Source organism: Aspergillus sclerotioniger (assembly GCF_003184525.1).
Source record: "Aspergillus sclerotioniger CBS 115572 chromosome Unknown BO94scaffold_29, whole genome shotgun sequence".
Taxonomy (NCBI): domain Eukaryota; kingdom Fungi; phylum Ascomycota; class Eurotiomycetes; order Eurotiales; family Aspergillaceae; genus Aspergillus; species Aspergillus sclerotioniger.
In genome coordinates this window covers 452,070-476,905 of record NW_020291019.1, presented here as the reverse complement: position 1 = coordinate 476,905, position 24,836 = coordinate 452,070, and the positions used below count along the sequence as shown (strand labels likewise).

Below are 24,836 nucleotides of genomic sequence, written 5' to 3'. Positions count from 1 at the left end.
GCACCCGGTCAACAAAGTTCAAGGCCACATGTTGGGTCCAGAGCTATATCTACATAGTATCTACTGTGTATCTATTCCGAGCCAGTCTGGATCGATAGTGGCAGCGAGCAGAAACCGGGCCAGATGAAAGGAGGGTCAGCTCAGGCCAGCTCAGGCCAGCGGGCGGGGGCCTGACGGACTGATCGCCTCCCGAATGTCGATCCGGACAGCCAGCGGGCCAATGACTTGTCTTCATCTCACGCTGGGGCTGGGCCGGACAAACTCGAGGATTCCCACTGAGGATTGGGATTAGGATTACTACTACTACCTACTTGGTATTATTCCCCAATCCAATCCAATGCAATCCGGTGGACCTCCCGCCTGGCCAGCCTCGATGGTGCTGCTCCACCAATCCATCCATCCATCCATTCATCCTCCATTCATTATTCTTCATTCATTCATTCTCCCTCCCCTCCCTCCCTCCCCTCACATCACATCACTCCCTGACTTCCTCCTCACTGCACATCTTCTCCCCTAATGCCTTCCCTGCCAGATCCGATCGGTCTGGCTGTGGCTGTCGAACTCACTGGCTGCAGTACCCAGCATGGTCCGAGTGCCACGCGGCTGTCAGGCCTGCGCTGAGGGTCATCTTCAGGTGCGTGATGATGGCTTCATTGTCAGCTGCTTGTTGCCCAAGAACCGGCCCGCCCGCCCATGGCGTTAATGATTTCCCCCCCTGAATCCTGTCACTCCGAGGCGTTCTTTGTTGAGTGTTGGACTTGTGCCTCTGCCAACTCGCAACCCTTGCCTCGCTCGCCCACCGGATTGGATTTAATTGTCCGACCATCCGCTGCCTGCTACCCTACCCAGCTAACCATCTGCATTACTTTCTTTCTATTTAGTGTGACGGCAAATCCCCCTGTGGCCACTGCAAAGGCCGCAATGTGCCCTGCCTGACTCAGGCTCGCACCTTCAAGTTCCGCAACGAAGTGCCAGCGCTGCAACAACGCTACCGTGCCTCGCCCCCTTCGTCCACCTCCACCTCCACCTCGTCCAACTCCACTGCATCCACCGCAACTAATAGCAGTCCTTCCCTTCCCTCTACCCCCCGCTCAGGCCCGGCCCGCGGGCGCGACGTGCAATTCGCCCCTGTGCCGCTGCCGCTGCCGCTGCCGCTCCCTATGGACGAGTCGGTCTCGCCTTCGCTGACCGTCACGGCGGTCGCCGCCCAGCAGACCCAAGTCTTCACCAACTACGTCCTCACTGCCTTCCCTTGCTTCTTCAAATGTACCGAAACCCGTGTGCCTGTCAACTGGGTCGAATATGTCGACCGCCGTCGTGGTGCGATGAACTCGTGCTTCGACTGGGCCATCCGCGCCTGCACCCTCGCCTACTCTGGCGCCCTCTACAATGTCCCTGAATTTCACGACGCTGCGCGCGCCTTCTACACCCGTTCTTTACGCGGCCTCGCCGGGCTCCTTGCCGACGAGTCGACCGCCAAATCCGACGAAGCCCTCTCCACCGCCATCGTGCTCGCCGTCTTCGAGAAACACCACTGCACCGGTCCCCAGGCATGGATTCACCATGCTCACGGCATTCGCGCACTGCTAAAACTCCGCGGCCCCAAAGCTCATCTCCATGGCTTCGGTCGCGCCATGTACATTGTCTACCGCCCGATCCTTATCGCTGCCGCCCTCATCGAAGGCGAAGCCTGCTTCCTCGAAGAACCCGAATGGCATTCCCTCAACGAGCAAATCTCCAACGACAATGCCAAACTCCCAGACTCTTCCCTATATACAGACGTAGTCGACCGAGGTCTACGCGAAATCATCAAGATCCCGGGCTACGTCAAACGCATCCGCGAACTGATCGCCCTTCCCTTGGCCAAACGCGCCAAACTCGAGCCCCCGCTTCTCCAGAGCGTGCAGGCCACCCGTGCCGCCCTCCGCGGCATCCACACCGAATTCGGCGTCTCCATATCCATGCTACGAGCCGGCCATGCCAAACCGCGGGGCTTCATCGGCCCCCTCCCCGAATTCTTCTTCGAGGGCTACTCAGCCCATGTCACGCGCGGCGTGCACTCCGCCCTACTGATCCTCGATTACCTGGTCGTCATGCTCGACCCGAGTCAGCGCTCCACAACCCTCCCGAGAGAGCCCCGTCGGTTATCCTCCCCGCCATCGCCGTCCCCGGCGGAAAGTGCCAGTCCTACCCCGTCGTACGATTCACCCATGACTCCGCCCAGCTCGCCAGGCCAGCCCCAGCTCGTGGTCGAGTCACTCATCACCCCGAATTACAAACAAGGGCCCACGACAGACTGGATGGACCAGTTGACTTCGACAATGGGGATGGATGGCGTGCGGGTACGCATTGTGGAATAATTCCGGGAGCGTTTGGCGTTTGGTCTGGTTTCGGTTTGATACCCCTGTATGCATGTATGTATATGGCGAAGAATGTAGATGGGTGGGTTGGTAGGTGGATGAGATGCACAAAATAACGGCCGATGGATGGGAGTAAATGGGTCTAGGTATACAATAGGTACATAGTTTGGAGATCTAAGGAGTAAATATGTTGGAATTATTACCTTCAGAACAGTCCATACATTCTTCCCCATTACTCTTGGGAAACATCTAGATATGTCCTTAGGTTTGGGTTTGATTCCCTTGGGTAGCTTTTGTGAGTTACTTGTTGGGTTGCTGTTTATGAAGTAAGTAGGTAAGTAACGTAACTTATTATGTTGTACTCATGTAAGGGCCACTAACACACCTTCCCCCTCCCCATTTCCTCCAAAGAAACCCTCGTTTTGATTCAAAAGATGGAAACTAGGTAAACCCCTCCCCCCCAACTGAACCGAACCCAGGCAGGAGTGAGTGAGTGGATGAGTGACCAGGAAAAGTAGAATAATAAGATGAATAATGGAATATTGGAACAATTGCTTCCCATGTATATTTATTTCATTTACTAGTATGTAGAAACCGTGGATGGAGGTTCGGAGTTGTTTCTGAGTCGGGAAGAGGTATCTCTCTCTCTTTTTCTTTTTGTCGGTATAGAATCGACGACGGATGGGATGCGATGGGAAGGGATATTGATAGTAGAGTCTTTTGTTGTAATCCCTTCCTCGTATTCGGAATGAGGTACCAAGTGAATGAGTAAATTAATGGATGGATGGATGGCACGTGTCTATATATTTAGATTCACTCCCGTCAATATAATCTCTATCGATAATATTTAGACTCCTTAAACAACGAAGCAATTTCCTCCTCGTAGAGAGATAGAGTCTGCGGACGGGCAATACTCCCCTTTATGGTGAGGATGAATGGTTTGGCTTCCGTCGCGAGGATGATTCGTTCTGGGGAGAGACGCACGCATTCGTGGCATCGGGTGTTGATTTTGTCGATGTATGGTGTTAGGGATTCAACCAGCTTTTCGTGATCGTTTTTGAGTGTCTCGTCGGCGGTGGGGAGGAGCTCGATTAGGAGAACCGGTGCCGGATGGCCGTGGCCTCCTATCAAGGCGGATTTTACAGCCGGGTGGGCGGTGATTTCAGGTTCCAGGAGGGAGGCGTTTAATCCGTCTCCATGGGAAAGGTAGATGTAATCGTCTGTTCGACCGATGATTTTCCATAGGCCTTTGTGGATGGGATGTTCTTGCCAGAGGTCCTTGGTTTCGAAGCGGTCGAGGTCCGGGTAGAGGAGGAAGATGGGCTGCAGGGCGCAAGAGGGACGACGGATGAAGACCAACTCGTGGAGGTTGTTGGGACGGGGCTCAAATTCTACACCCGTGTGTTTGCTCTGGAAGGAGAGGTAGTCCCATGCGTCGGTGCGGTGGGGATGGATGGCCGTGAAGTAGCCGCCGGCTTCGGTGCTGCCGACGCCGGGGATAACGGGGACGTGAGGGAGGAGGAGAGAGGCGGTTTCTGCGGAGAGAGGGGCGCCGGCGAAGTGGAGGTATTTGAGGCTGCGGAGGGATTGGAGGCCGGATGGGGTGAGGCAGAGGGCGTCGATGAGGGCTGGGGGCAGCATGGCGACGGTGGCTCGGCCGTGGTGGAGGATGGAGGGGATGAGGGTTGGGGTTGGGGGGCTGGAGGGCCCGAGGACGGCGGTCATGTGGATGAAGGTGGTCATGGAGAGGGAGAGAGCCATGCCGACGAACTGGATGGTTTGGTAAGTGTGTTGAATGAGGATGGAGGGTGGGAGGACGCACGTGGAGTGAGGGGAGAGGGGTGTAGCATCGCTGTTGGGCGTAGTGGTGGATTTGAGTCTCGCCGGCGTCAGGGAGGGAGGCCACCACGTCAGCCCCGGCCATCATCTCGTGGGTGTAGGTGACGGGTTTGGGGTTGCCTGTGGAGTCAGTATGCTGGTGAGAGAATGGTGGGAGACGGACCTGTTGTGCCAGAGGTGTGAAACACCAGCCACGGATCGGCTTTGCCTTCTTCCCAGGTCTTGCTGTAGTTGATGGGTACTGCTTCGGCCTCTTGCATGAACGCCTCGGTGTCGGGTACCGTGATGGTTTGGATGTGGGGGGCATCTCGCAGAATTGCTTTCACTGCAGTTGCCATGGACATTGGTCTCAGGTAGACTGTACATCCTTTCTTCTCAAGGATTCGCAGCTGCGCCTCTGCCGTGACCAGTGGAGAGGGGAGAACCATCTAGACAGAGTTAGGGTTGTGATACCGATGGGTCTGTCTATGCTGCTACGTACCACTTTCTGCAGCTTTGCCGCCGCCACGGCCAGGATCTGATAGCGAAGATCTTTGGGTCCAGCATAAGCGAAACATTGGAATGGCTCGATCGTCTCCGGGAGATTCTCTTTCAACCAGTGGGCCGCATGATTGGCCGCATTGTTCAGTTCTTTGAACCCAATGTCGCGATACCCTTGGGACAGATCCTGGTCGTCGACTGGCACGGAGACCCAGGGCTCGCTGTTGTCATTGGCACGGGCCTCGATGACCGAGGTGAGAATCCGCTGACTATGCTTGACCCCGGGAATTGGAAGTGTCGTGAATGTCATTGATGCCTTGACTTGGGAGAAGAAATTACGGGTGAAAGCAGAGCGTCCAGGAAGGAGGAGTTGTGAGCAGGCTCAGGCGGGGTCAATGACTTTATACCCCGGTTGATCGACTTTAGCCCATCTCTAGCGTCGACCGAGGATAAGCACTAGCGCAAGGCTGCTGCTTACACTGCCCCCATCGCTCCATTCCCAGGCCCCTCTCTGCAAGTCGCACTCTGACCGGTGGGAGCAGACAAAGCAAGCTGTTGCTAGTTCGGCCACGGGGGTTTGGCGTGGGGTCGTCGGTTGCTGTGGGCCGCCATAGATTCATTCTTAAACATAGAACACTCCTCATCCCTCAAATTGCATCACTTGCATTACCATCATTTCGGGATCTGTCCTGCCATGGCGGCCTATAGGACTCAAGGGTAGTTCCGGTTTCGTTAAAAAGACTTTCATGTCTCCACTGTACTCTTCCATTGTTACTACATTTGGTAGATCCAGGTCAATGCGCCCAGAGTCCGTCATGATATATGGATCGACCGAGTTGAAAGATCTCAACATGATCAACTATCTGCATGCACTTGCCTGTTGCTACGCCGCAAGCTGTGGCAGTTCCGAGTGGTTCTCTGATGTGCCCCCAGAAAGACTTAGTATCTCAAGTCAGTGGAGGAGATCCACACCCAAAGAAACATACTTGAAGCTCAGCTCGCGCATTTCATTCAAGTGAAACCTGTTACTTTGATAAAGATGAATAAAGATTTCATCCGGGCTATAAGAAATATCATGAAATCAAGACTGAGAATAACGACACCTTCTACTGCCCAGTCCTTGAGATGCATTCTTCTAATGATAATATATACTGAGATGCACAAGGTTATGTGCTTACTAGAGGAGCTGATGCCGGAGTCCGCAGGCTCAGATAACTGAAAATGTGGGCAAATTCCTCTTAATCCTCCCACCAGATCGCTTTGATGATTGACCACCCCGGTGGCTCTATGAAAAGTGATACCGAACCTATCTCAAATCAGATTCGAAGATCCAGGCAATCTTGGAGGGTCCGATACTATACTCACCGTTATACCTATCGATTCGTTTATCCATGAGCTGATGTTTCTTCATTCTTCACGAGCGAGATTGATTGGGTCACAGCCGTCTCTTCAGAGATCTCCTTGGGCCGTTCAATCGGAGGATTTGGGTTGACTTCCATCCGTGTTCTGAAGTCCTTCTGCGCAAGATTTTACCTCGTTAGATTGACGTTCACCATAGGTTTCCTGCTGGTCTGAACTCCGTAGAGCACTGATACTTTCAAGAACTTGCGTCTCATTCTGCAAATGTTCTCTGGGAATTTTGCTGCGGATAAATCGTGTGTGGCGACGTGCTGTAGACAACTCCAGGTCCTTAAGAATGGATGGCACGTAATAGATAAACAGGCCCAGGCAGCTGGTCACAATGTAGACAGTAAAGAGTGCGAGGTATCGTCCTTGAGGCTTCTGGGAGCCGACGTCGCTGAACGCTAAACATCCAAAGGAGATGCCAAGTCCTACGATGAAAGATCCCAGTGCATATTTCATCAGAAGGGTCGGAGCTTTCACCATGAGTATAGAAAGAAAGGATACGGACTTCCATCTGTTCGCACTCTTGAAGTCTTTGATCATTGACTCCAGTCGTGTCACCTTTTCGTGTACCGAGGTCATTTCATCACCGACATCCATTTTCCGCATTTGGGAAGCCATATCATCTAGAGCTTGCTCGAACTCTCGAAGTCGCGCCGAAGTGCTGACCCTACTGAAAAAGTCCTTGACATCATCAGTGGTCAGACAGCTGTTCAATCTTTGTTGAATCAGACAGGCATAAAAAACTGAAAGTCCGCCAGCTGTCAAGCTAAGGCTGAATGCTGCTTCTACCGTCCAATGAACTTTGTCAAGGTCTTCCAGTACTAGGGCTGAAATGGCAACTTGCGCCACAATAGCGGCCTGTGGACTTGTTAGAACTGTCTCCAATCTTCCATGTTATAATTGTCAGCGTACAGCAACCGCCAGCATTGTGCAATCTTCTGTCGTTGACTTTCGTAGCACGATCGCCTCATCTGATTTGGCACTGAGCACATGCTTTTCCACTCGATCCACGATTTGCGTGGCGTTAGGGAGCATAAGCAGAAGAACCAAGGCCTGTAAAGTACCAAACTTTTGCTTCAGGCTAGCATAGTTGTTGCGGAGAGATTGGAGAGTAAGGACTTCCCAAGCAGGGTAAATATACCACGTTGTCACGGTGAGCTGAAAGGATATCTCAATGATTGCTTAAAGCGTGCCTATCCACCCGGGTAGATAGTATACTATGAAGCTACGCCAAGCCATGATGAGTGCTCAAGACGAGACCAAGGTCAGAGAGTGCAAAAGGAGGCTGCAGCGGGGGATGTTCAATCCCCCAGCATGTGGTGGGGGGCGAAGAGCATCGAGAAAGTGTTTGCTTGGGCAAACTAGACTTGGGACGGTGGCCAATCATGTATCTATTCATGATGGACCATATCAATTGCTATTATTCAGCTGGACGTACACGCAATTCTCCTGGGGAAGAGTTTGGTATACTCTGGGCGGGCCGGTCCGTCCGATGCACTATATTACCACTATATTTGACCCCTCCTCACATAGATATGCCAAATTAAAATGTCCGAATTTGACCTCAAATAAGCAAGCACATTATTGCCCTGGTGGAGGCTCGGTTGATCACCCCAACGGCGATGCTAAGGGTATCAAATGTGTCTTCAAGGATCCAGATGGCCGCATGCTGATGGAATCAAAGTGACTTGAAAGCCCTCCAACTTTGCTCCTATGACGCGAATAAAACGGTCTCCTGATTCATTTCCCCCTTCCTGGCATCTCCGAATAAGAAGCGGAGAGAAGCGATGGCGATGCAGCTGCACGCTTACCTAAGCCGGAGCAGGGGGGGGGTCGCGCATTCATCGCGCAGGTTTCACCTCCCCATCTCCTTTCTGTTTACCTACTAGGTAGATACTAGTATCCCCTCATCCACTAGTCATGGCCAGGCGAATCCTTCCATCGCTCCGGCCATGGTCCCACTGGGCCCGCCGATCGCCCTTCAGTTTCCCATCTGCTGTCCAGCTCCCTCTCGAACCCCGAATCGAGGAAGAGAGGATCCCCGGCTTCAGACCCAAGTCGTATTTCCCCGTCACCCCTGGCTATGTCTTCCATGACCGATACGAGGCATTGGCCAAGCTCGGCTGGGGCACCACCTCCACCATCTGGCTCGTCCGAGATCTTCAACGGTAGGCTCCACCATCCTCTCCACTCCTGCGCTAATCACCATACTACTATCAGTTGGCCATGGCAATCGGAGCGCTACCTGACCTTGAAGGTTGGATGTTGTAACTACCGCACCGTGGACGAGGCTCGCCAGGAATCCAATCTCGAACGACACATCCGTGACTCCAATCCCAACCATTTCGGCCACGACGTGACAAGGACCTTTATCGAATCGTTCGAAGAGAGAAGCCCCTACGGAACACATGTCTGTCTGGCCTACGAGCCCATGCGAGAACCCCTCTGGATATTACAGAAGCGCTTCCGTAACGAGGTCTTTCCCCTCAGCATCCTCAAAGCATACATGAAGATCCTCCTGATGGGCCTGGACTACCTCCACTCCGAATGCAACATCATCCACACCGGTTCGTCCCCTCCTCACCCAGCTGCTTTGCTTGTCCTAATTTTGTTCCAGACCTCAAAGCAGACAACATCCTCGTATCCTTTGAAAACCCCTCCGTCATTCACTCCTTCGCCCAAATCACTCCATCCCGACCCATCTCCCTCAAAACCCTCGACGACCACCCCATCTACCGCTCTCACGATGACTTCGGTCCCCTTCAGTCCTACGAAACCATCCCCACCCTCTCGGATTTCGGTGCCGCTGTACATAAGCAAGACCAATCCACTCCATGCATCCTTCCCATCCAACCAGACTGCTACCGCGCACCAGAGGTCATTCTCGGCGCCGGATACACCTACAGCGCCGACATCTGGAATCTCGGCGTGATGGTTTCCCTCCCCTCCCCTCCCCATCCCCCACCCCCAATACCCACTCTTAACTAACGAATAATCCAGATATGGGAACTCCTCGAAAACCGCACCCTCTTCACCCAAGCCCGCGACTCCACCCTGAAAAACCACCCAGACGCACACCTCGCCCAAATGATCGCCTTTCTAGGTCCCCCGCCGCAGGAGCTACTAGTGCGGTCGAGAGAACACCGTCATTGGAAATGGAGCCCCGCGGTGCAGAGTCCCCACGGGAAGCTTGTCAAGTCAGTGGAAGATTGGTTTGACGGGCCATTTTTCGATGATGATGGTGAGCTACCATACCCGAGCTTCATCTCCAGCCCTAATACAATACTGATGGGTACGTAATATGTGAATATAATAGGGAAATTCCTGCACGAGAATCTCATTCCCAAAGATCAGACGCTTGAAGATACGATTACTTGTCTTGAAGGCGAAGAGAAAAGTAAGTTTCTTGTGTTTGCGAGGAAAATGCTAAAGTGGATGCCTGAGGAGCGAGGGACGGCGAAAGAGTTGGTTGACGATCCTTGGTTGGATATTGAAGGGGAGAAGAAGTAGATGGGTATGATGGGCTGGCTGTATATTATTTTCCCCTGTCCACTCCACTACTCTCCACTCTACTGTACATATGTATGATAGTCTTGATGTAGATAGATAGATAGATAGTAAGGTAGATACCTGGTGTATAATCCCCTCTCACTCATCACTCACATCAACCCATATTCATTAGACACATCTTAACAGAAACTCCCAAGTACACCAAAAAAACTTATCCCACGTCACAGCAATAACTGAAAAGGGAGGGGTAGACAGATAAACCCCAACACATCTTACTCCTCATACCTGCAACGGTATAACGGCGGCCCTACACAGATTCGACATAACTAGGCTTTGAAATCTATATCCATATATACTAGACTTTATGTGAGCGACTCTGAGATAGAGACAGCTTTAGTAGTTAAGATCAACAATCTGAAAGTATTCTTCCCAGTAATTATATATTGTAAACATGATTGCTTATACAGGTTCTTGAATAATTCATATCATATATGCTACTTTCAGTTAGATCTAAATTCGGATATCAAAAAGACGCAGGCTTGATGTATTGCCTAATATAGATATAACACGCAAATCAGCGACTCCATCAGGTCAAAGAGTATCCTGTCTAATTAACTCAAACCTTTACTCCCAATAATTCATTCAACAAGGTCCGAATATTTCATCTAACCAAGAGCCAGACATCATCTCATCGGTAAAGAATCCCGCGAATCCATCTTCTATCACCGCCTCAGGTAATAATCCCATTTCATCCCTCCAGCCACATCTAAACACGCATTTCGAATGTCTTGCGCCTTCTCACGTAGCATGCATAAAATGTTCCACTTCGGGCCTGGATTAGGCCATGTCTTTGCCAACTCGAAGGATGTGGTTACTGTCGGAAGACCGCCGGTCCTCCGGAGTATGATTGGCAACTACAGTCACGTAATGCCCCTTTTTCCATACCACTACTCTGCCTATATAGAGGCTGTTAATAATGATGCTTTAGATAGTTATCTAATTTATTTATTCTTATTAAATCCACGTTGTATCGCTTCAGTAGCCATTCCAATAGATTATAAGTTTTCTAGACTAGTGATATCATTGATAAGAATTACTTAATTACTTTATTAACAAGCTTATTAGGATAACTATCCTATTCTTTCCTGTGCGTGATATTAGTAACTTGTATTTACTAAATTAAGCCTTGCTAAGTCTCTCTGAACCCTGATAGAAATAATTACTAAGTTTTTATATGTAATAATTATTATTATATTATTTTCTCTACCTCCGAATGAATAGAAAGATATATTAAAATAATTTTTATAACTTACAATACCGCGGTAGCTGAAAAAACTAAATTAGCTATTTAAATAGAAAATAAAACTATCAATGTTAAGTATTTTTTTAATATTAAAGTAAATATAAATTCATAAAGCCAGATAGATAACTTATTAAAAAAGCTATATAAATTATTTCAGAGAGTCTCAAAACTCCTTAATAAGTATAAAAATTTTAAATAGTGGTATTTTTAGGTGGAAATAATTGTTACAGACCCCTGCTAGCCAGGTTACTAGCAGAAGCGGACTCGTCAGGCAGAAAGGTAACGACCAGGAAGGACTCGGGCAGCCAGCAACTCTTATTGAGTAAGATCCCGGTTGGGGTAACACCCGAGGCAACACTGTGTCACGTGACCATCTACCATCAGATCTACCATCGAGGGTATACGATATGGTATACGGAATCCAGGAACGTGATTGGATCGACCCTCGATCTACCCTGAATGGTATACGAAATGGTATACAGAGGATAGGATATAAGGACACTCTTTCATGTACTTAGCTAGTTCTGTTCTTCGTGCTCAATAACACTGTCTTTAAGTAACCTACGTTTTGGTAGAGCTTAGCGACAACACTCGTCCGCACTTACTTACGGATAGCTGCGCGGCACTATCTGGCCTTACTTCTCTTCTTCTGTTCAGATCAAGTCACCTTTAGATAGTCAACAACCTGACTACCTTTGATTCAGTTCACAAGGTACGTATCGGAACGGGAGCTAAGCTAACAGGAACAGGGAGAAGCGATCCTAGGGTTTGACAATAATATTATAATTATTATTATTATACTAATTTATTTAAAGTAAGCTGTCCAGACTGGAGTAAAATAACTTCTTATATAATCTTTAAAATAGACTGTCTAGTATAATATATATTTAATTATTAAAGTAATTATTTAAGAATATTAGTAAGCACTTTGTCAGAGCTGGAGAAAAAAAAATTTATAAATAATATATATAATACTATTATTAAAACTACTTTTAGTAAAGGTCCTGTTAAGATAATTAATATCTGTATAGCCCTTATCTCTAAATCTAGAAGTAACTATTTAATAATTATATAGTATATTAACAGCTTTATAAATAATTTTATTACTGTATAAAAAATAAAATATAAAATATTCTCCTTTATAGCTAACTATATCTTACTGAGTAACTTGGAAGCTGAACTACTAATATAAACAGTACTTATATAAGTAATATTATTATTAACTAAATGAAATATATTTATTAATATAAGATTTTACAAATACTGCGAGGAAGCTATAATAACTAAAAATAATCTTAATATAAAGTATCTAGCAGCCTCAGTACTAACTATTCAAGCAGTCTTTATAATTAAAGAAGATAATTAGAAGAAAAGATTCTTCTCAGTAACAGGTGTATTGTTAAATAATTATTTAAGAAAAATAAAATATCAGTAACTGTAAAAGCCTAATAACAGGAGACATATATACTGCTAATTTATTAAATATAGCATCTTATTCTGCTACTATTTAAATCCTAACTTTAAATTATTGTATTAAAAATTAATAAGAAGTCTCTGGATATATCAGCCACTATTTAAAATATTAAAAATACTTAAAGTAAGTATTATAGTATATAAAAAGTAAGATTTTAATATTATTAATTTTAATAGGATAGCAGTGATAACTAATCTAAGTAAATCTAATATCTGAATATATAATACAGGTAATTTCTATTATCTAATTCTCAATCTTACTATACTAAGAGACTTTTATAATCTTTAATTATATAAATACTCTTATACAACACCTCAGAAGATATTTGTTACAGACCCCTGCTAGTCAGGTTACTAGCGAAGCGGACTCGTCAGGCAGAAAGCGTCGATGTTACAGACCCCTGCTAGCCAGGTTACTAGCAGAAGCGGACTCGTCAGGCAGAAAGGTAACGACCAGGAAGGACTCGGGCAGCCAGTAACTCTTATTGAGTAAGATCCTGGTTGGGGTAACACCCGAGGCAACGCTGTATCACGTGACCATTTACCATCAGATCTACCATTGAGGATATATGATATAGTATACGGAATCCAGGAACATGATTAGATCGACCCTTGATCTACCCTGAATGGTATATGAAATGGTATACAGAGAATAGGATATAAGGACATTCTTTTATATATTTAGCTAGTTCTGTTCTTCGTGCTCAATATAACTGTCTTTAAGTAACCATATGTTTTGGTAAAGCTTAGTGATAATACTTGTCTACACTTACTTACAGATAGCTGCGCGGCACTATCTAGCCTTACTTCTCTTCTCTTATTCAGATCAAGTCATCTTTAGATAGTTATTAACCTGACTACCTTTGATTCAGTTCACAAGGTACATATCAGAACGGGAGCTAAGCTAACAGAAACAGGGAGAAGTAATCCTAGGATTTGATACATTGAGCACCAGTCAGTACGAGTGTTACCCAGTGATAACTAGTCATCATATTGACTATATCGAACACATCGCGTGCGCCTCAGCAGCAGGGCCCGACAACCAAGGAACTGATGGACATGGTTGGTCAGCTACAAGAAAGCGTCACTGTCTTAAAACAAAAGAACCAGTTACTCGAAGATTGCTTATCAATTAAATCTATTAAGGTCTGACCACCCGAGCCATTCGATAGTAAACAAGCAAGGCTCAGAGCTTTCTTGACCTAGTTAGACTTGTACCTTAACATAAACAAGGAAAAGCTCAAGAATGAGGAGAATAAGATCTTTTTCACGTCTACTTACCTTACTAGAGCAATATTTAATTAGTTTAAACCATATATCCACGAGTGACAAGAAAAGTCGGTAAATAACCAGAACAATAATACGAAATGACTTTTCGCCAGTTACACCAGATTTAAACAATATCTTAAATAGATATTCAGAGACATTAACGCGGTATAAAATACTAAGTAAAAGTTATAATAACTTAAGTAGATAGGATCAGTATCCGCGTACGCTTCAGAGTTTTAACAAGTCATTAATCACCTGGACTAGGATAATAATACTTACATCTCATGATTTAAAAAAGAACTCAAGATAGAGATCCAAGAGAAGATCATTTAGCAAGAGTGACCAGACACCTTTGTCAAACCCTAGGATCGCTTCTCCCTGTTCCTGTTAGCTTAGCTCCCGTTTCCGATACGTACCTTGTGAACTGAATCAAAAATAGTCAGGTTGTTGACTATCTAAAGATGACTTGATCTGAACAGAAGAAGAGAAATAGGGCCAGATAGTACCGCGCAGCTATCTGTAAGTAAGTGTGGACAAGTGTTGTCACTAAGCTTTACCAAAACATATGGTTACTTAAAGATAATTAGATTAAGCACGAAGAACAGAACTAGCTAAATATATAAAAAAGTATCCTTATATCCTATTCTTTATATACTATTTTATATATCATTCAGGGTAGATCAAGAATCAATCTAATCATATTCCTGGATTCTGTATATCATATTATATATTCTTAATAGTAGATCTGATAATAGATGGTCACGTGATACAGTGTTGTCTTAAATATTATCTTAACCGGGATCTTACTTAATAAGAGTTGCTAGCTGCCTGAGTCTTTCCTGGTTATTATCTTTCTGCCTGATAAGTCTGCTTCTGCTAGTAACCTGGCTAGCAGGGGTCTGTAACATTACTCTTTCTTTTTCAAGGTTTCTTATTCTCAAGAAATATAAAGATACATGTTTCTCCTGTATCAGTTAAGTTTTTTTAATTTCTCTTTTTTCTATAATAGTCTATCATATCTCGTCGTTGCGCTAATCACAATTGGATGAAGAAGTATATCTATCAGTTTAATAAGATTTATAATAACAGTTTTATCACTGAAAGTTTCTATAAACATTGTTTCCTAAGAAGTATTTCTTATATTATGAATTTAAAAAGCTGAAATTGTGCTGTCTGCATTTATTATGATTGAAAATATGAAAAACAATTTTACAGTGATAGAAAGTAGAATAAATTAAAACACAATTAATCAGATATATAAAACAAACTTGCTGAGATCCTTGCTGAACAGGCCTGTATTACTGTCAAAATGGCTCATTTATTCAAGCAACAGCAGTTCTTAAAAGATCATGGCGAGCGGATGTTGGATCACGACTTGACTGTGTTAGAGCGGTTGGATAAGAAGGATCCCCCAAGCACTAAGGATCTCCGAGAGCTAGAGTGTCTAGCCGACGAACATGACGCCGCTCAACTTACCGCTGCGTCAGACACTCCTAGTCTGACTCAGTTGGTTAATTCCCCTTCTTTCTGGACGAACTTCGACCTGTCCATTGGTGATACTGTTCCACAAGCTGATAACAGCCCGTCAAATTCTTGGTAGATTTCCACATGTTTTCTGAGGTATCATATTCTACCTATTTTACTAGATACTTTGACCTATCACTAATCTTCTTATAGTCTAGGATCTTTTTAACTTTATATTCTTATTCCATATTATCATCAATCTCTATATTTTCTATAATTCTAGTGTTCTTTGGTACAGGTTCTAATAATGAGATATAAAATACTGGGTGAATTCTGTTCATTGATTTTGGCAACCTCAACTTATAGTTAACCGGTCTCTTCTTGTCTTTAATAATAAATAGTTCTAGTTTATAATAGTTAAGCTTTTAACTTAGTCATTTTGTCTTGATGTTTCTGCGGAGTAAGAATACTTTCTTCTTCTTTTTTAAGTCAGGTTTTTTTCTATATTTATAATTATAGTATATCTTGCTATGCAAGTTTATAAACTTAATATCTTAGAATAACTATAAATATATATTTTCCATAAATGTAATAATATTCTTAGCTATATTAGTAACTTGTTACTTTCTTAATAGTGTTTTCAGAAACCTCGGGTGATATTTATAATTAGTATAAAATAGTAAGATTCTAATAATTAAGTAACTAGTATTATTATATAAGAATTATACTATCAGTAACAAGTTTACTTAATCATTTTACTAGTAATTTATATAATGTCTCAGATATTATTTAATTATCTGGTTAACTTTTTCTATTTGCTTATTTATCTGCAGGTGGTATACTATTATTATTTATTCTTCTATTTTTATAAGATCTACAAGTAATCTTCAGAATTTTAAGATAAATAACTTGTCTTAATCTGATATAATATACTTTGACATTTTATAGTGTATAACAATATTTTCTAGAAATAGTTTTATTATCTGTATTACTGTTATTATTATCTTACTTAATATAAGATAAATATATTTAATAAAGCGATCAGTAATGACTGTAATAGTATTAAACCTTTTCAATTCTAGTAATAAACTAATAAAGTTAATTATTATTTATTCTTATAGTTGTTATAGCGCTTTCTATACTTATATTTATCCATAAAGCTAATATCTCGCAGACTTATTTTTAATATAAGTCTCATATTATTTAATATAATCGCATATTTTCTGTCTGAGGTTCGGAATATAGTAATTCTTTGCGATTAATTCAGTTATCTTTTCTATTTTTAAGTAATCCTTAAGTAATCTATCATAATATTTAATCATAATCTCTATTCTTATTGCAGTTGATATAAAGATTAACTCATGAAAATAGACTAGTCTATTTTTATTAATAATAATCTTATCTGGTAAGTCCTTACTTATCCTTTAAAATGTTTTATTGTTTTTTATATCTTCAGCTAATTGCTTAATTAGATTATTACTTATTTTTAATATTATTACTAAATTAGCTTTATTATAGCTGATCAATCTATCCGTATTCTGCTTCAGAATGGCTGATTTAATAGTCTTTTTATCTAGTTTATAGTCTGGCCTGCGGCTCAGCATATCTACATGTCCATTCTCTACTTCTTTACAGTATATGATTCTAAAATTATATTATGACAGAATCTTAACCTATCATGCCTGTTTTCTGATCAATTCTTTAATTATCGTGAAGTAGGTCAAGTTTTTATGGTCTGTCTTTATAATGACAGTGTACTTTGTCTCTTCAAGATAGACTCTCTACTGCTTGAATATTACTACTATAGCTAGTAATTCCTTGTTATAAATGTCGTAGTTGAGTTCTACTTAAACCAACTTTCTTAAGTAAAATATAATCAGTCTTAGCTTTCTGTCTTCTCTAGATTGCATTATACGCATACCAACGGCGTAGTCTGATGCATTAGTTTCAATGATTATTTCTTTCTCTAGATTATGCTGTATAAGTACTAGTAATATAGTAAGTTATTACTTAATATCTTTAAACATGCTTTACTGTAGTTCCTTCTACTGATACTCTTTTAACTTCTTTATAAGCTTGAAGAGTGGTGTTATATAGATAGCGTATCCATCTACAAATCATTAATAATAGTTAATTAATCTGATAAACTACTGTAGTTCTTTCAGATTTCTCAGTTAAGGCTAATTCTGTATGACTTGTACTTTGGCTCGCTCAGTATAGATTCTTTCTATAGATATCCAGTATTCTAAAAACTCTGTTTTCTATATATAGAATTCACACTTCTTTAGCTTGTATTATAACTAATATAGATATAATTTATATAGAACTAGTCTTATATGTCTTACATATTCTTTCTCAGTCTTTAAGAAGATTAATATATTATTTAAGTAAGCAATTATAAACTTATCAAGATATTTTCCAAGAACTTTATTAATATATTACTAAAATGATGCTGGTGCGTTAGTAAGCCTAAATAATATAATCAAGTACTTAAAGTATCTATACTTTATTCTGAACACGGTTTTCCATTCTTCACCTTCTATAATATATATATGATAATATATATCTGTAATATTAAGTTTAATAAATTACTTTATTCCTTATATCTTATCTTGGATTTCCGAAATCAAAGATAACAGATATCAATTCTTGATCATGATAATATTTAGTGGCTGATAGTCCATGTATAGCTGTAAATTATTATCTTTTTTTAATATAAATAAGACTTCATATTCTGCTAGTGACTTCAAAGGCCTGATATTATCTTTAACTAGCTGATTATTAATATATTCTTGTAATATCTATAATTTCTTTTTAAATATTAGATAAATCTTTCTATATATTAGTAACTTTCCTTTCTCTATAAGAATAATATGGTCATACTTTCTATATTAAGATAATTCAGGTTGCTCTAACTACTTGAATAAATCCTTAAATCTTTTATACTGTGGCAGGATCTGCGCGTTACTCTTAACCACAGCTAGAAGTTTCTATAAATCTTCTAGTCCCTGGACAGTCATCTTGATCTTTATATTAGAGCTATTAATACTATACTCACAGTACTTTTTTATTATTATTAATATCTATTCTGATAATTCCATGAGCTAATCTTTCTGTAATAGCTTGGTTGCTGCTATTACTTATATAACTATACTTAAAGTGTTATTTTTCTTTAAGTTATCTCTGATATCTGGTGTGTTAGGCTTTCATGGCAATCTTAACCTCTCCTTACTAGATTATTTAGTCCTTACTTCAGCTTCTTACTGAATAGCAGGCTGTACAGATCTAGACCCTATACCTAGTCCTTGCTGGTGTTGTCTTGGGCAATCATAATTCATGAATTAGAGATTCTCAGTCTTCTAATCAATCTGTAGATTATGATTCCTGAATTATAAAATCTTTAATATAATATTATACTATCTTAAAAGTGTTATATTAAAGTCTATATACTTATAATGATTCTTTACAGTTATAAATATGATTCCTGACTCAACTATTAACATAAGAGTTTCTAAATTCTCTCTATTCAGTCCTATAATTGATTCAGATTTTGTTTTTTATTATCTAAATATCTTAAGCTGTTATATAAATCACAGGTTTATAAAGTTTCCAGTTATTCCAGAGTCTATCAGTACTTAGGCTAGTCAATCTAATATAACTACTTGAATCTTTAAGTGTGGCCCTGACTCTGTGGCTACTAACTGCTATTCTAGTTAGTTAGATTCTAGCTATTATAAATATCTTTTTAGAAATCTTGAGCCTTCTATCTTTACCGCGTAGTATATTATATATTAATTATCAAAACATGCTAGTTAATATATTAATTTGTGATAAGAGTATTTCTAGTATTCTTTATATATATAATTAAAGATATTGTATAAATAGTGACTTGTCTTAGTCCTAACTACTTCCAGTATCTTAGGTTAGTAGTTAGCAATGTATTTCTAATCATAATATATTGAGCATGTGTTTATATAATATATAAGCTAAGAGAGTTTATCATGTTTTTAATAATCTCTACTTTCTTTAAAATGAATGTACAAATATGATTTATTATATTAAGACTTTATTTTTATAATATTTACTTTCTGACTAACTTCTGATAGTTAATAATAATAGTCAGTATTATCTTATTCACATGTTAAACAAACTTTAGGGTAATAAAGACATTTTTATAGATATTGCTTCCAAGTCTTATTCTATGATTTCCAATATTTTAAATCTTAATGTAGGCAATGCTGTATAATTATCTTGAGCTCTAGGCAGAATTATGCTAGATTTTCTGAGATCTTCTTTAAAATACAGTCTAACTAATAAGTAATATCTTCTTAATTATTTTTCTGGTTTTTCTTGTCCTTGTCTCACTATAATAAACAGAGTTTACTAATTTTTGATAGGGATTTTTCAGGGATATCAGGTATCTTGCTAAGTCTCTTCTTACTAAGTTCAAGATCTTTAAACAATATACTATACTCTTTATCTGATGGTTTATCTTTATTCTAAACTATACTAGGATAGTTATTCCTTAAAACTAGTTTATAACTATTATTATTAACTTCTGTGATTCAAACTAATGGTATAGATAATTATCAATTCTCTTATTAACTAGATAGTACTATTAACTTATCCAGAGTAACCTGTTATCTTAATTAATCATAATATATCCTGTTCTCTAATAACTAATCATGCTGAATAGCATGTAGCTTCTTATTATCTAATATCTATATTATAGATTCTGTTTAAACTTTATGCTGAATAGTGATAATATTATAGACTTCTCTGCCTTAATCTTGGTTCGTAGCACTTAATTACTTCTGAGGCTGTTACTGTTTTTAACTGTAGTTCTTTAACTGGTGACTTGCTTTGCTGCAGCTAAAGTACAAGCAGTCTCGTTTATACTGTTCAAGTTTCTCCTTAAATACTTGAATCTGTTGAGTCTAATGCTGTGCTGCATCCAGCTCCATAGGTTTCAGTCTATAGGGATCTTTGTATCCCAAACTTCTAGATTATACTGACCTTCTGTTATTGACTCAGTAATCTAGCTGGTTATGATGTCAAGATATAGACTTACTAGTCTACTGATCTTCTTGTCACTTTATATTAAAGTTATATAATTTATTATCAATCTTAACTACTGCTTCAATTATCTTGGCCAAGATGTCCAGTTATTCTTACTAAATGATCTTCTCTTAGATCTCTATCTTGAGTCTTTTTTTAAATCATGAGATATAAGTATCATTATTCCAGTCTAGGTGACTGATAACTTGCTAAAACTCTAAAATATATATAAATACTGATTCTGTCTACTTAAATTATTATAACTTTTATTCAGTATTTTATGCTATATCAATATCTCTGAACATCTATTTAAGACACTGTTTAAATTTGGTGTAACTGGCGAAAAGTCGCTTTATATTATTATTCTGGTTATTTATTAACTTTTCTTATCACTTATAGATATATAGTTTAAACTAATTAAATACTGCTCCAGTAAGATAAATAAATATAAAAAAGATCTTATTCTTCTTATTCTTAAGCTTTTTTTTGTTCATGTTGAGGTACAAGTCTAACTGGATCAAGAAAGCTCTGAGCTTTGCTTATTTGCTGTTAAATAGCTCGAATAATTAGATCTTAATAGATTTAACTGATAAGCGATCTTCGAGTAACTGGTTCTTTTGTTCTAAGACAGTGATGCTTTCTTATAGCTGATTAACCATATCTATCAGTTCCTTGGTTATCGGGCCCTGCTGAGGCGCACGCGATGTGTTCAATGTAGTTAATATAATGACTAGTTATTATTAGATAACACTTGTACTGACTGGTACTCAATGTATCAAACCCTAAGATCGCTTCTTCCTGTTCCTGTTAGCTTAACTCCCGTTTCCGATACGTACCTTGTGAACTAAATCAAAGATAGTCAGGTTATTAACTATCTAAAGATGACTTGATCTGAACAGAAGAAGAGAAGTAGGGCTAGATAGTGCCGTGCAGCTATCCGTAAGTAACTGCGGATAAGTATTGTTGTTAAGCTTTATCAAAATGTATGGTTATTTAAAGATAATTAGATTAAGCATAAAGAATAGAACTAGCTAAGTATATGAAAGAGTATCCTTATATCCTATTCTTCATATACCATTTCATATACCATTCAGGGTAGATCAAGGGTCAATCCAATCATGTTCCTAGATTCTGTATACTATATCATATACTTTTAATGATAGATCTGATGATAGATGGTTACATGACACAGCATTATCTCGGGTATTATCCCAACCAGGATCTTACTCAATAAGAGTTGCTGGCTGCCCGAGTCCTTCCTGGTCGTTACCTTTCTGCCTGACGAGTCCGCTTCTGCTAGTAACCTGGCTAGCAGGGGTCTGTAACAGGAATCTAAAAGAACTACAGCAGTTTATTGGATTAGTTAACTATTATCAATGATTCATAGACGGATACGCCATCTATATAATACCATTCTTCAAGCTTATAAAGAAGTTAAAGAAGTACTAGTAGAAAGAACCATAGCAGAATATATTTGAAGACATTAAGCAATAACTTATTACATTACTAGTACTTATACAGCACGACCCAGAAAAAGAAATAATCATTAAAACCAATATATTAGACTATGTTATTAATATATGTATGACGCAACCCGGAGAAGACAGAAAGTCAAGACTAATTATATTTTACTTAAGAAAGTTGGTTTAAGCAGAACTTAACTATGATATTCATGATAAGGAATTGCTAGTTATAGTAATAGTATTTAAGTAATAAAGAGTCTATCTTGAAAAAGTGAAGCATATTATTATTATAAAGACAGACCATAAGAACTTGACTTATTTCACAACAATCAAAGAATTGACCAGAAGGCAGGCATAATAAGCTAAGATTCTATTATAATATGACTTCAGAATTATACACTGTAAGAAAGTAGAGAATAAATATACAGATGCACTGAGCCGCGGGCCAGACTATGAACTAAATAAGAAAGCTATTAAACCAGCCATCTTGAAGCGGAACACGGATGGGTTGATTAGCTATAATAAGATCAATCTAGCAGTAATGTTGGAAATAGGTAATAACCTGACCAGACGATTGGCTAACAGTATAAAAAATAATAAAATACTCTAGAAAATGAGCAAGGGCTTACTAGATAAGATCACCATCAATGAAAATAGACTAGCCTATTTTTATGGGTTAATCTTTATACTAACTGTAATAAGAATAGAGATTATGACTAGATATTATGACAGACTACTCAAGGATTACTTAGAAGTGGAAAAGATAACTGAACTAATTACAAGAAATTATTATATTCTGAACCTTAGATAAAAAGTACGTGATTATATTAAATAATACAAGACTTATATTAGAAACAAGTCTGTAAAGTACTAGCCCTATAGATAAATATAAGTACAGAAAGTACTATAATGGTTATAAGAATAGATAATAATTAACTTTGTTAATTTATTATCAAAATCAGAAAGGTTTGATATTATCACAGTCATTACTGATCACTTTATTAAATATATTTATCTTGTATTAAGCAAGATAATAATAACAGTAATATAAATAATAGAACTGTTTTTAGAAAACATTGTTGCATATTATAAAATACTAAAGTATATTATATTAGATCAAGATAAGTTATTTATCTTGAAGTTCTGGAGATCACTCGTAGATCTTATAAAAATTAAAGAATAAATAATAACAGCTTACTATCTATAGATGAATGAATAAATAGAAAGAGTTAACTAGATAATTAAATAATACCTAAGGCATTATGTAAACTATTAGTAGGATGATTAAGTAAACCTGTTACTAATAATATAATTCTTATATAATAATGTCAGTTACTTAATCATTAAAGTTTTATTATTTTATACTAATTATAATTATTACCTGAGGTTTCTGGAAATATTATTAAGAAAGTAGTAAGTTACTGATATAACTGAGAATATTATTATATTCATGAAAAATATATATCTATAGTTATCCTGAGACATCGAGTTTATGAACTTATATAATAAGATATACTACAATCATAAATACAGAAAAGAACCTGATCTAAAAAGAGGAGAGAAAGTATTCCTATTCTGTAGAAACATCAAGATAAAACAACTAAATCAGAAACTTGACCATCACAAGCTAGGACTATTTATTATTAAAGACAAGAAAAGACTAGTTAACTACAAGTTAAGATTGCTAAAATTAATAAACAAAATTTATCCAGTATTTTATATCTTATTACTGGAACCCGCACTAAAGAATACTAGAATCATAGAAAATGTGGAGATCGATAATAATATAAAACAAGAATACAAAGATAAAAGGATTCTAGATTATAGAAAGATTAACAGCAGATTATAGTATCTAATAAAATAAGAAGAATATAATATCTTAGAAAACACATGGAAACCTATCAAGAACTTGATAGACTGTCACCAGCTTGTGGAGCAATACCACTGACAGACAGGTTGAAGTTTGCCCAGAAAGAAGGAGAACCAACCAACTAAGTCAGACTAGGATTGTCTAACACAGCAGCAAGTTAAGCAGCATCATGTTCATCAGCCAGACACTCCAGCTCCCGGAGATCCTCAGCACTTGAAGGATCCTCTTTATCCAACCACTTCAACATAGTCAAGTCATGATCCAACATCCACTTGCCACGATCTTTTAGGAACTACTGTTACTTAAATAAACAAACTACTTTGGCAGCAATACAGGCCTGTTTAATAAGGGCTTTAGTAAGTTTATTTTATATATCTAATTAATTATATTTTAACTTAGTCTACTCTCTATCATTATAAAATCACTTTTTATATTTCCAACCACGATAAACACAGGCAACACAATTTCAGCTCTTTAAATCTATAATATAAGAAATATCTCTCAGAAAACAATGTTTGCAGGAATTTTTAATGATAAAGCTGTTATCATAAATCTTATTAAACTAATAAATATGTTTCTTTACCTAATCATAATTAGTATAATAACAAGATATAATGGACTATCATGAGAAAAAAGAAAATTAAGAAAACTTAATCAACACAGGAGGGATATATATCTTTATATCTCTTAAAGATAAGAAATCTTAAAGAAGGGAGAGTGATGTTACAGACCCCTGCTAGCCAGGTTACTAGCAGAAGCGGACTCATCAGGCAGAAAGGCAACAACCAGAAAGAACTCGGGCAGCTAGTAACTCTTATTGAGTAAGATCCTGGTTAGAGTAATGTCCAAGGTAACACTGTGTCACGTGACCATCTACTATCAGATCTATTATTAAGAATATATAATATAGTATACAGAATCCAGGAACATGATTAGATCGACCCTCAATCTACCCTGAATGGTATATAAAATAGTATATAAAGAATAGGATATAAGGACATTTTTTCATATACTTAGCTAGTTCTGTTCTTCATGCTCAATCTACTTATCTTTAAGTAACCATATATTTTGGTAAAGCTTAGTGACAACACTTGTCTGCACTCACTTACAGATAGCTACGCGGCACTATCTGGCCTTACTTCTCTTCTCTTGTTTAGATCAAGTCATCTTTAGATAGTCATCGACCTGACTACCTTGATTCAGTTCACAGGTACGCATCGGAACGGGAGCTAAGCTAACAGGAACAGGGAGAAGCGATCCTAGGGTTTGACAAAAACATATCAGCGCTACGATATGGCATAGCGATGCTACGATGAAGGATAGGATATAAGGACACTCTT

At 39.5% G+C, this 24,836-nt stretch overlaps 4 protein-coding genes across 4 annotated transcripts; 2 read left to right on the top strand and 2 right to left on the bottom strand.

Moving 5' to 3' along the window:
- Positions 1-583: 583 nt before the first annotated feature.
- BO94DRAFT_524278 (uncharacterized protein) lies at positions 584-2,591 on the top strand (the record flags this gene model as incomplete). The annotated part of the gene is made up of 2 exons (XM_025610256.1): positions 584-634; positions 882-2,591. The coding sequence occupies 2 exons, from the start codon at positions 584-586 to the stop codon at positions 2,358-2,360; spliced, it is 1,530 nt and encodes a 509-aa protein (XP_025463968.1). The 3' UTR covers positions 2,361-2,591.
- A 129-nt stretch (positions 2,592-2,720) lies between these two features.
- On the bottom strand, positions 2,721-5,032 carry BO94DRAFT_499864 (putative AMP-binding enzyme). The gene is made up of 4 exons (XM_025609395.1): positions 4,681-5,032; positions 4,363-4,627; positions 4,183-4,319; positions 2,721-4,130 (listed from the first exon to the last, which is right to left on the bottom strand). Exons 1-4 carry the CDS (start codon positions 4,987-4,989, stop codon positions 3,195-3,197), a joined length of 1,647 nt encoding a protein of 548 aa, XP_025463967.1. The 5' UTR covers positions 4,990-5,032; the 3' UTR covers positions 2,721-3,194.
- Positions 5,033-6,070: 1,038 nt separating this feature from the next.
- Positions 6,071-7,325, bottom strand: BO94DRAFT_605837 (uncharacterized protein; the record flags this gene model as incomplete). The annotated part of the gene is made up of 3 exons (XM_025616506.1): positions 6,071-6,944; positions 6,999-7,256; positions 7,305-7,325. The coding sequence occupies 3 exons, from the start codon at positions 7,323-7,325 to the stop codon at positions 6,150-6,152; spliced, it is 1,074 nt and encodes a 357-aa protein (XP_025463966.1). The 3' UTR covers positions 6,071-6,149.
- A 681-nt stretch (positions 7,326-8,006) lies between these two features.
- BO94DRAFT_568663 (kinase domain-containing protein) lies at positions 8,007-9,722 on the top strand (the record flags this gene model as incomplete). Its single annotated transcript, XM_025614698.1, has 5 exons — positions 8,007-8,254; positions 8,307-8,653; positions 8,704-9,020; positions 9,087-9,327; positions 9,403-9,722. The coding sequence occupies 5 exons, from the start codon at positions 8,007-8,009 to the stop codon at positions 9,594-9,596; spliced, it is 1,347 nt and encodes a 448-aa protein (XP_025463965.1). The 3' UTR covers positions 9,597-9,722.
- Between the last annotated feature and the right edge of the window lie 15,114 nt (positions 9,723-24,836).